At 39.7% G+C, this 12,108-nt stretch overlaps 1 protein-coding gene and 1 long non-coding RNA gene across 3 annotated transcripts; one reads left to right on the forward strand and one right to left on the reverse strand.

The window, feature by feature from the left end:
* The first annotated feature begins 5,192 nt into the window (after positions 1-5,192).
* prmt1 (protein arginine methyltransferase 1) lies at positions 5,193-11,017 on the forward strand. Of its 2 annotated transcripts, none has more exons than XM_034594537.1 (10): positions 5,193-5,314; positions 6,688-6,783; positions 6,876-7,031; positions 7,174-7,237; positions 7,337-7,479; positions 7,910-7,997; positions 8,245-8,360; positions 9,078-9,228; positions 10,506-10,627; positions 10,759-11,017. In XM_034594537.1, the coding sequence occupies exons 1-10, from the start codon at positions 5,288-5,290 to the stop codon at positions 10,840-10,842; spliced, it is 1,047 nt and encodes a 348-aa protein (XP_034450428.1). In that variant the 5' UTR covers positions 5,193-5,287; the 3' UTR covers positions 10,843-11,017. The 2 variants fall into 2 exon arrangements, with proteins under 2 accessions (XP_034450428.1, XP_034450429.1); XM_034594538.1 differs by having other exon boundaries at positions 5,196-5,314; positions 6,697-6,783.
* LOC117767030 lies at positions 10,869-11,916 on the reverse strand. The gene is made up of 2 exons (XR_004614817.1): positions 11,114-11,916; positions 10,869-11,065 (listed from the first exon to the last, which is right to left on the reverse strand). It is a non-coding gene; the product is annotated as an uncharacterized LOC117767030 (long non-coding RNA).
* Positions 11,917-12,108: the final 192 nt, after the last annotated feature.

A 12,108-nucleotide genomic window follows, 5' to 3' on the forward strand; every position in this document is an offset into this window, starting at 1 on the left:
TGTTGATACAGTATTAAAGTAAACAAAACAAAAAACATCAACTAAAGTAGAGCAAAAGTAAAACACATACAGTAAATAAAATAAATAAACTGAGGGGCCTTACTCAATCAGCATAAACCAGTAACTGTCATGTATTGAAGAGATTTTGCAAATGTCATTTGTTCATTCTTTCGTCCAATGATATCGAGCTTGACTTTGAGATATTTTCAACTGTGAATAAAGTGTTTACCTAACACAATCAGGTTATTTATTTTTGTATCCTTCATACTCGCACTGACTCCCACCATATTCAGAGGAGGTATCCTTATATCTTAGGTTAGAGCCATCCCTGAAATGAAGACCAAAATTCTTGTACGGGATCACACTGGAAGAAAACAGTGTTCCACAGTCTCAGGGGTCTCCTTAACAGAACTGATATGAGTTGTTATTCCAAATAATTATTTCATGTAGGAAATTACTGGTTTGATAAATGTCATTCAAAATTTTGAATATTACTTCTTTTGCTTTATTTAGGATAGGAGAAGATATGTATCATTTCCTTATTTTCCTCGCCTCCTCCTCTGTTTTTCTCATGTTTTGAGTAATATAACACGTACGAACAGAATTTGCAAGTGGTTCTGACCTGTCGCAGGAGTCTCATGAAATTAGTCCACTGACATTCAAAACAAGTTTTTCACTGATAGTATATTCCAGTAGTTTGTTTATCAATTATAGATAAATATATGAGTTACACTTCATAATTATGTTGACATTAATCTGTTTAACTCATATTCACTATTTTATGCAGGCTTAACAGACATATCAGATTGTACAATGAGTTTCCTGTGCACACTTGTGCCATAGCAGATGGTGGATGTGCCTTAACACTGCTGGTGGCAAGTTGCTCTATACATTTTTATATATTTTTGTATATATATGGTATAAAATTACAATGAACAAAGGTGTACTAAGCACCTTCAGAAAACATGCCAGTGCAACATAATTTATTACTGAACATATTTTTTCATCCATATCATCATCTATTATTGCATATATTTTTTCATCAATATCAGTAACAGAGAGAGAGAGAGAAACAGTAAGTGTGGTGAGATGTTTTTTAAGCTTCTTTCATATCAAACAATTTCTTGGTTATTTCAGAGAAAGTGCACAGTGACACAGCATTAGCAACACTGCTTTCATCTATCTTTTAGTTTCCCTGACAAAATCAACTTTCTTATCTGGATCTCTGAGAGCAGAACATCAATTTCGAAACTCATTAGGTTCTTTTGATGTATAGAGTAAAGCCGTACTGTTGCATAAAGGAATACTTCTGACTGTGGTTGCTCCGCGGATTGGCTGTGCCGCGGTTCTGCTGCATGTCGTGGTTCTGTTTTTCACACTGGCAGCGGGACTGCTGCGTTTCTGCAGTGGAGCTGCTACTGCCAGCACTATGTTTTTTTCATAGGATTGCCGTGAAAATGGCCATATATAACAACGAGAAACTAGCACGAGAAAGTTTCTGGTGCGCACGTGGTATCTGCCAGACCACAGTGCATTTTGGCTTGTTTTGTTTCTTTGTGGAATTGACAGTACAAGAGGTAGTAATAGACAGTACAAGAGGTAGTAATGTTGACTGTAAAGTTGAACAGATAGTCACAGATTCTGACTTTACAGATCAATAACTAATAACTATTCGGCCGCCATAACAAGAGCTGCACAAATTCAGTAAATGATCAGGAAAAGAACCTCAAGCCTTCCTAACTTCTATTTTAGCATAGGAAACACCAGACCATCCTTTACGAAAGGTAAGAAAATGTCGCTACACAATTCTTTGTGACAGCAACATAACAACCAAAGTGACACAACACCCTAGTTAAACCTGGACAGACACAGGTAAATACAAAAAAAAACAGAACAGCTATTTTATTCCCAGACACAATCCAGAAATTATTTAAATTCTCACATTTGTCTGGGCTCCTGGTTTCTTCTCTCTCACATCAAAGAGAACCCAGCTGCATCCAAGATGGTGGACCTCCGTGAGTGCATGTGCAGAAGCACTTCCACGAGCAGGTGCAGAAGCACCTCTGCGAGCGGATGTGCAGAAGAAACTCCGCAAACGTATATGAGCAGAAACACCTCAGCAGGAGCATGCGCATCAGACATTTCCGCACTTGAAAGGAAGCAATGCAATCGTAGCAGAAGAAGTCGGTCTTCCACCCATAGATGCACTGTATAAATGTGTGTGTGAATGCCACTAAACTGTACAGTAAAGTGCTTTGAGTGGTCACCAAGACTAGAAAAGCGCTATATAAATACAGACCATTTACCATTTACCACTGTTGTTTTGTCTACTGTGAAGTGAGGAGGGTCAAGTTGCAGTCACAGCACAAACGTGAAGAGGAACTGTTAACATGCTAGTTACTGTCCCAGTGAATGTGGATTACGACGCTAACTAAGATAGCTAGTTAGCCGATAGCTTTGCAACACTAGGCCTACCAGTTCCCTCAGGGCTACTAACCTTTGTTAACCAGGTGTTAAAGTTAAGCTAAATAAAAAGGAAAATTTAACCAACATTAACATGACGGTGTTTGTTTTGTTTCTGCCACGTGACTCGGTTTAAATGATGTCAGCTGCTTTAATGTGAGTGATAATATGAGAGAATATCCTAACAAATATTCAGTAAAAAATAGAACCCCACAGAATAGTGTGTGTATTCCAATATTCTTTAATCTAATGATTAATGATATTTTTAAACAGGTTGAGCAAAGCAGAGGAAAATCGCTTTATGCAGATGATGGAGCAATCTGGGTCAGGGGTCGAAACTTATAGTACTTAAAAAATAAAATGCAAACTGCAGTAAATAAAGTGGAGGAATGGTCAAACAAATAAGGTTTTAACAATGTCAATAGAAAAATCACAGGTCATATGTTTCGTTAAACGCCACAAATCAGTACAAATCAAATGATATGGACAGCTACTGGAACAGGTTGATCAGGTCAAGTTCACTTTGATGAAAAACTTACCTGGTGCTCACATATAGATTAAATTACATGTCATTTGGCATTTTGTCATTTTATCCAAAGCGACTTACAATTAGAGCATTCAAGATCTATGAGGGGCCATTTAGGGGTTCAGTATCTTGCCCAAGGCCACTTCGACATGCAGGTGGAGGAGACTGAGGATCAAACCGCCTGGGGGAGCTGCCTAAAGGATCAGAAGAGTCAAGAGTATGTTGGCATATTGTGTGAATCTCCAAGGACACAATAATTTACACCCTACAAAAGATGTATTATAGGAGTGTTGTGTAATGGAAATGCACTTAATAAATACTTACTTACTAAATAACTTCTTAGTTTATGCTTACAGCAGACATTTCCATTTACACAAACTTTATGGTGCACCCACTGTCTAGAATGTGAGCCCATTGTCTAGAATGTCTTGCAGAAAATGATCCTGAGGTCACTTGAACTCTATAGTGACCTTTGATGCACTCTGGTTGAACTGTGTTTATCCTTTGTTCGAAGAACTCAGCTGACTGACAAACATCCTTACCATACATAACACTATTTCCTCTCCAACACATTTAGGATGCAGCCCATAAGTCACGCCTTTACAGACTATATGTTCCAGACACAGAACAATGCATTCACATAACCCCCCCTGCATGTTTTGTGGCTACCTTGCAGTGAGGGAGCAGTAAGCCGATTGGCAGATGCAGAGCGGAGTGAACGGGCTGGGGTGTAAGGTTTGACCATGCCCTGGAAGCCCTGGATGTAGACTGGACCCGATCCGTTCACAGCACGGTACGCAAGTGCTAGTGTTTTAAAACGGATGCGTGCAGCCACTGGTAACCGGTGAAGGGAGCGGAGGAGCGGAGTAGTGTGAGTGAATTTAGGTTGGTTAAAGACCAGTTGAGCTGCTGCATTCTGAATGAGCTGCAGAGGTCGGATGGCACTAGCAGGTAGACCTGCCAGGAGGGAGTTGCAATAGTCTAGGCGTGAGATGACCAGAGCCTGGACCAGAACCTGCACCGCCTTCTGAGTAAAAAGGGGACATATTCTCACCCCCCATAAGAACTATCATTAACGATTACAGAAGTAGTAGAAGTAAGATTAGACAACATTGACATGAGCCCCACTGTTCCAATGTCAGCGATACCACAATGGAAATTTGTGATACCATCCATAGATACCAGTCTGCAACTAAAATTAAAAGATAAAGCCAAGAAGGTACCAAAATGTGCAATAGTGCAAAACCATATAGAGCAGTATTGGCATAAGATATATATATTCACAGATGCTTCCAAAGAGCCAGAAAATGGGCATACAGGTGTTGCATTCTTTATTCCGCAGTTTGACATAGCAGTTAAAAGACGAGTCTCAGATCATCTGTTAGTTTATACAGCTGAACTACTGGGTATTCTGTTTGCATTACAGTAGGCGGAGGAAAATGACCAGGCCAATGAGACTGTCATTGCGTCTGACAGCATGTCAGCAATTGCCAGGCTTAAATCAATCAAATCATCATGCAGACAAGATATTGCATATTAAAGTGTTTATGTGCTACTCAGATTACATCAGAGAGGGTTGAATATCTCAAACCTATGGGTTCTAGCTCACGTGGGAGTGCAACGCGATGAGAAGGCAGACATATTAGCAAAACAGTCATTAAAACGAACTACAATTGACATACAGGTACCATTATGCAAAGCAGAAATAAAAACTATCATTAACGAATACAGTCACAAAACATGTCAAGAATACTTGGATTTAAATGACACAGGAAGACATTTGTACAAAACTCTAAAATATGTAGGCACTGCCCGGTGAGATGAGCAGAGGAGAGAAAATCATTGCCCGTCTGAGAATTGGTCATACAAGATTAAATGATACACTTCATAAAATAGGCAAGCACCCAACTGGAATCTGCGAACACTGCAAACAACCAGAAACTGTCCCTCATGTATTGATAGAATGTAAAAAATATAATGAACAAAGAAGGGAATTAATATCAGGTTTAAAAGACGAAACTCAAAATATCACATCCAAAATACGAAAGACATCAAAGAAATAATATACATCACCTTCTAATGAACTTCTTAAGAGAAACGAGACTTAAAAATGTATGTAATTCTTGTTTTGTTTTGATTGCTGCCAATCTACTGCTCTACACTCCAGTCCAGAGGGTGGCGGTAATGCACCTAAAAGCTGGTTTACCAACCGCCAATAAACACCAGAAGAAGAAGAAGAAGAAGAAGAAGAAGAAAAAGAAAGATAAGACTGACTGTTGCCTGAGTCACGAAATCGAAATGGCGGCATTAGCAGAGAGGATGGAGGTAAGGTCTCACTACAAAATATACACCGATTTCTTTAGTTTTTCCATACCTTTATCTCTTGTATTTAGGCTATATTAGTCAATCAGATAAACTGTGTATTAGGGTGTTTAAACGTCCGTTTAAATTTTTATAGGCATGGGTGGTGGGGGCCGAGGATGCATCCATTTTAACTTGGCCAACGTGACTCTGCCGTTGCCGTTCATTTATTCGCGTCGTTTTTCAAACAGAGGTCTGATTCATACATTTGATCTAACCGTTTAATGGGTTGACAGTTTAAGCTTGTGGCAAACCACGCGAGCCGAAGTGAGTGACGTGAGCAGAAAACGTTGTTGGCCGGCCGCGTTTGACCATTGTGCCGAACCGCATGGTATCTGTTAGCTGCAGAGCTAGTTAGCAGGCGTGGGCGCTGCCTCTGTCTCCCGCTGGATTACTTAAACCAGCATTTAATGGGCACGTGCCGCGCCTGGGCCAAGATGGTTTCCCTGTCTGATTTCGTTCATTTGTGGCAATTACATTATTTTGTATGGTGATTTTTCGGTAGTCGCACAGCGAGTTTAAGCAACCCAGTTTGTCCACAGTCCTTAGTCTGCATTACATAGATTAGAGGACGGGGATGTTCACATCTGACAGCATCTGTGACTCTAAGATTATTGGTGAGTGATGGGTTTAGACATGGTCGATTTTGGTTTAGACCTGGTCTTTGGATGGCCTGGATCGCAACCATGTGGCGCGCTAATTATTAGAGGACTAGTAGCTGAGAAAGTTGCCAGCCCACCACACTTAGAGAAAAGAAGGGACGAAAACACTACGGTTTACCAGCTACTTGTTTAGACTGCAGCAAAATATATTTATTATAGTTATTCAGTTTTGGAGGGGAACGTGTTCGGGTGGTTCCATCGTGATGTGATGGTCAACTCAAGAGAGTCCCTGCATTCATGAGTTTGGTGTTCAAACCCTGCCTGAAATTTTTTCTGTTGAACTAAAAAAGCCCGACAACTTCAGAAGGGATTTCCTCCACAATGATTCCCCACGACGTTCTTAGGCCTGGTGGTAACATTTATCAAAATACCTAAGGTGCATAGTGTAGAAAAACGTGAGGTGCTCATAAACGCAAAAGCAGTGACAAACCCTTCACTCTCACAATTACAGAAACTGCTGGACTTTTGACAAAACATTGCGCAGTAAAGTTGACTCTAAAATCATTATGGTGATGGTAAGCTTTGCCGTTTGCTTTATGGCTGCAAACTTCAGGTTTTTAAGAGATGTAAAGAGCTGTATCATGAACTCATAAATGCAACAAATATCAGATCATTAAAGCAATAGAACATCGGAGCTAAGCCTCTCCTAGACTGTAACTGTGTATATCTTTTGAGGTTTCTCAGGGGGAGAGCTCAGCCAAGCCTGCTGCTGAGGATATGACCTCAAAAGACTACTACTTTGACTCATACGCCCACTTTGGCATCCACGAGGTAAGAAACTATTGTGCAAATTTCTAAAGTTCAAGCCTTTCTTAACAGATATTGACCTTTATGCCCTTTGGGGCCTTGTAATGACACTATAGGAGATGCTCAAAGATGAGGTTCGAACGCTGACCTACCGCAATTCCATGTTCCACAACAAGCATCTGTTTAAGGACAAAGTGGTGCTGGATGTGGGCAGCGGGACAGGCATCCTCTGCATGTTTGCTGCCAAAGCTGGAGCCAAGAAGGTTATAGGGGTATGTATTAGGTTAATCAGAAATCATCCATTTGTGTAGTTTTCTAGATTGACTGAACATATCCCAGATTGACCAATGGAAATTATCTTTTAGAGTGGGCATAAGTAGAGAAGATGTGAATTAAAATGTTTTGTCTTCATAGATAGAGTGCAGTAGCATCTCAGACTATGCTGTGAAAATCGTCAAGGCCAACAAGTTGGATGATGGTGAGTTAATGATCTGTGGTGACACATGTAGGGTTTCTTTGTGTGGATCAGGGTCATACAATTTTTGTTGTGCCTCCTGACCTACTCTTGTGTATGCAGTTGTGACTATCATCAAGGGGAAAGTGGAAGAGGTGGTCTTGCCCGTGGAAGGAGTAGACATCATCATATCCGAGTGGATGGGTTATTGTCTCTTCTATGAGTCCATGCTCAATACAGTCATTTATGCCAGAGACAAATGGCTGGTATGTATGTTTGTGTATGTGTGTAAGAAGGAAAGAGCTTTGTTTTATGCTCTACTTTCCAATGTCATATTTTCCCTCCAATGTTCAACACAAGTATGTCTGTTTTTCTAGTGAACACACTAAAATCTAAAAATGAATACCTTTTTTGATCCAATAGTGTTTGCTTATACTGGTAACAGTACACTGTAAATTTAAATTATTTCATTTTCAAAATTATACCAAAGCCAATATTTTTTCATTTCTGCTTGCCCTTACGGTGAATCCATGCCTTGAATTGCCTTCTTTCATACGACTCGCCGACACACATTGCGCAGACATATTTATGCAATCGATTGCGTCGAGTCGTCCCAGCCCTAGTCTGCACTCTGGATAACCTGCTCAAGTTCTGCTCCTGAGTTTTTTTTTTTTTTCACTTCTCACCCCTTCACAGAAGCCAGATGGAATGATTTTCCCAGACAGGGCAACACTTTATGTCACTGCCATTGAGGACAGGCAGTACAAGGACTACAAAATCCACTGTAAGTAGTCTTTTCTCCTGACCCAACCTAAGCCTTTGAGTTGCAGTGTTCCCTTTAGGTTGGAAGTCGTCTGTGGTTCCTTGGTTAGAGGAGACCCAACAATGGCAAAGCATTTTTTGTTCTAAACATTTGACTAATTATTCAACCCTCAGATCATTACTGTTAGGAATGGAAAGACGAATGTACTGGCCCCCACTGTCTGTAATCAACATTTTGTGTTTTAAGTTAACTGTTTGTGCTCTGTCAGGGTGGGAGAATGTGTATGGGTTTGACATGTCGTGCATCAAGGAGGTGGCGATTAAGGAACCCTTGGTTGACGTGGTGGACCCTAAGCAGTTGGTCAGCAATGCTTGTCTCATCAAGGTGGGTCAATCAATGATAGATTGATACTTAACAGGGTCCTTTACAACTAAGCTGGTTTTGTGAATATCTAGTTAATGTAAGTTTAACTTTAATCATTTTCCGACCTACGAAACTGCCTCTGATCTTACTTATGCTGAACAGCTAACCTGAGCAGGTTGAGTTTGTGATTACAGATCAAAACCTGTCAACGATCAAACTACTGATCAATCTGATCACTGGAAAACCAGAGTAAAAAAATATAAATGATTCTGTCAGGCACACAAGTTTACAATGAAGTGAAAAGTGATGAAGAGCACCAGATTTGTTTTTTTATAGATGAGTGGAATTGTTTTGTTGTTCCAAACTGTGTCCATATTAAATGCATCAGAGCTGTCATAGCTTCATTTTACTCTGATTTCTTACAGTGTTGATGCTTTAACTCTCTTTAACTGCAGCTCTGAAAAAAACGAGGATAATAAAAAAAGCATCCTGAAATACAAAACATCAAAGACGAGAAGCAAACTAATAAAATGTAATTTAAAAGCAAATAGAGCAAATGGCATACAAAATCAAAGACAGCAGATTAAATGTGTCATTTAAAATATATTAATTCCCTTAAATATGCATTTAAGCCAGATGATGATATGTTGAACCTGCTTTGTTGTACAGGCCTAAGAAGTATCTCTTTACTTTGCTGCAGAGGTATTAACTCAGATTGTGTTGTGGTTGTTTATTCAGGAGGTGGACATTTACACAGTGAAGGCAGAGGACCTGACCTTCACCTCACCATTCTGCCTGCAGGTGAAGAGGAATGACTACATCCATGCTCTTGTGACCTACTTCAACATAGAGTTCACCCGCTGTCACAAGAGGACCGGCTTCTCTACAAGTCAGTCTGCTCTTACACACAGTCCACCTAGTTTTTACACAGTGGCAATTGGTCAGGCTTCATGTGATGTCATTCATACTGGAGCCACTGCTTGGACAGATGAACAAAGTAACATTGATAAGTTCTTAGTTCTCTTACAACCAGTAAGATACTGTTTTGCATGAAAGTTCGGGGATTCTTGTAAGCCAGGGAGATAAGCAAATTGTCAATGCAAACAGGTAATTGACTGTCACCATCATGGCTGCATTTTATTACATTGGATGCCCTTCATTTTGTAAAGTCTTGGTAGTCAAGTGAACCCCCCCCCCCCCCCCCCCCCCCCCCCCCCCCCCCATTACTTATGATGCTACCAAAAAACCCTCTTGTACTTCACAGCTTTGGCACTTTTGGCACTGATGTTTAGGCTCAGATAGATGTACTTTTTTGTATCTTCTAGAGCAGTGGTATCCAGGGACATTTAAATTTGTGGTTTGAGTGTTGTCCTTTTTTTCTTTGAATATAAGGGTTATTTTCTTTGTTAGATTTACTGTCGAGGCAACAACCAAGAGACCGAAAATCAAGGTTTCTGATTAGCAAGAGCTCTTACTGTCTGTAATTTCAAATTTTGCTTTTTACCAATAAGATGCCTCCTTGGCACAGATGTTCCTTTATACAATTCTAGCCACTTGGTTATGCCCACACCTCATGTCTTGTCTGTTGAGCAGTGTACTGCTATGACAAATCTGCACCCACGGCACCTGGGAATCGCTGTGTCAGTCTGATATTATCTTATGTGGTGAAATAAAATTATGAAAATGTTCTGTATTATTTCTGCCAGTTTTGGTCTCACAGCAATAGTATATCAGTTGCTGACCACTGTTACAGACTTGACTGTTTTTTTTCTTTTAATTGAAAACTGTTATATGTAAATTATAGCACATGTATAGATAGTACAATACCGGTCTATATAATACTTTTTGACAGCATTTTCTAAATATATTGAACTTAAATGTATCTGGCTGACTATTGATTGATGAAGTACCTACGTATCACTGCATTTTAATAGTTATCAGAAGATCGTACTTGAATTGAGAGGCTAGTGAAGATTCACACTTGGATATCCAGATTATGCAGTTATTGATTTTCCACTGTTGTAAATCATTTGCTACATTTACAGGTTGTGGTTACAGCTAAAAGCACAGCACTGTCTCTATCATGGGGATTTGCGTTGATCGTTGACATGTTTCAAATGAACACATTTAGCATTTGACACTACATTCATTCACTCTATTTCTCAGGCCCAGAGTCTCCCTACACCCACTGGAAACAGACAGTCTTCTACCTGGATGACTACCTGACTGTCAAGACTGGTGAGGAGATCTTTGGCACCATCAGCATGAAGCCAAATGTCAAGAACAATGTAAGCAGAGCTCTGGAAGGTCTTATCTTCTTTAAATCAAACCACATGTATAAAGTATATTTGAGTAGCATCAACACTGTATCTAGTTACTGTTTGCATCTTTGCTGACTCATTGCTGTATGGGTTTTCAGAGAGACCTGGACTTCAACGTAGACATCGACTTCAAGGGTCAGCTGTGTGAGATATCGAAGACGTCGGAGTACAGGATGCGTTAGGAGTTCCCCTCCCTCCCCTGTGTTCCTTTGGCTCGGGACAGTGATTCAGTTGACTGGAAGTCTGTTCAATAGTTTGAAGCTCCCATGCAGCAACATTTCTAAAGATCCTTTTTTTTTGTAGTTTCTTTTCATTTTACTGTTCAAACATTACCAGTATTAAGAGGTTTTCACATTCTTACAGTCAAGAGTGCATTGATTCAGTAATTCATTGTGCAGTCGTTCTCTTCAACACTCAGCTGATTGACATGTGCTTCAGTGTTTGTGAGGCAACATTTTCTTGTTTTTACTTTGGCGTTTCATTGCACAGTTGAAATCATGTAGACAGACTCAACAGCCTGGATAACATACATATCTGTATAGTTTAACTGTCTTATCATTTGGCCTTCTCTATCGTCATTACATGAATTAGCTACTGCTTTGCCCTTGGCATCTGTTGAAGCTCTTCATGTGCGTATTATTATTATTATTATTATTATTATTATTTTTTTTTTTTTTGTTTTTTTTAAGGGTGTTCCAATAAGGAGCTTTGGGCCCCGAAAGCTGATCACTGATCGTTTGCAGTAGTATCGGCCGATCATAATCACATAATAGTCCCCTCTTATGATCGGTTTTCTCCTCCTTGCTCTATATGCAAATGAATGCTAACCAGAATTTTGTCAGTAAATGTCCATTATTACTCAAGTTGTTACTTTCTTTTTTTCAAATAAACACGTACATCACCATTGATGTGCAAAGATGAAATGTGTTTCGAACAAAGACCAAATCTGACTGCAACACTCGAACGTTTGTTACACAAAGAAATAACTTAATGTATAACATTTGCATAATTTATGGCTCAAATAATTAAGAATTAGTCTCAGACAGCCTTTCATAAAGTTTCTCTTCACTTCTCTATTAAGTGCAATATTTTAAAGGGAATCTGGTGATGTACACAAATGTCTGCAACTTAAACGAGAGCACAAACGCGTCATTTGCATCACAGAGACAAATTGTGATCAGGTACCTGGTAACTGGAGAAGAGATGCAAGATGCCTCACTCATTTGCTATTCCACCATCAGCTCCGGGAACTAAGTGAAAAAGCATCAAATAACTACCCAAATTGGGATACAAAGGTTTTACTGAAAAAAATGACGAGTGAGCCATCTCAATCCCTTATCTATGTTGAGTAACACTTCATGAGTGACAGCTGTTAGTTGTGCCTCATCTGATCGGTTCCTCTGGTGTTTATAGAGATAGCGAATCAAACTAATTAGAGGGAATATTGG

This window comes from Hippoglossus hippoglossus, chromosome 8, assembly GCF_009819705.1.
Source record: "Hippoglossus hippoglossus isolate fHipHip1 chromosome 8, fHipHip1.pri, whole genome shotgun sequence".
NCBI lineage: Eukaryota > Metazoa > Chordata > Actinopteri > Pleuronectiformes > Pleuronectidae > Hippoglossus > Hippoglossus hippoglossus.

What these genes read in the sequence shown, in the direction of transcription:
- prmt1 (XM_034594537.1), top strand. Translation starts at nt 5,288, where the DNA reads ATGGCGGCATTAGCAGAGAGGATGGAG. An exon ending in ATGCCAGAGACAAATGGCTG is followed by an intron (nt 7,480 to 7,909) that starts GTATGTATGTTT and finishes ACCCCTTCACAG; the next exon opens with AAGCCAGATGGAATGATTTT. An exon ending in GAGGACCGGCTTCTCTACAA is followed by an intron (nt 9,229 to 10,505) that starts GTCAGTCTGCTC and finishes TCTATTTCTCAG; the next exon opens with GCCCAGAGTCTCCCTACACC.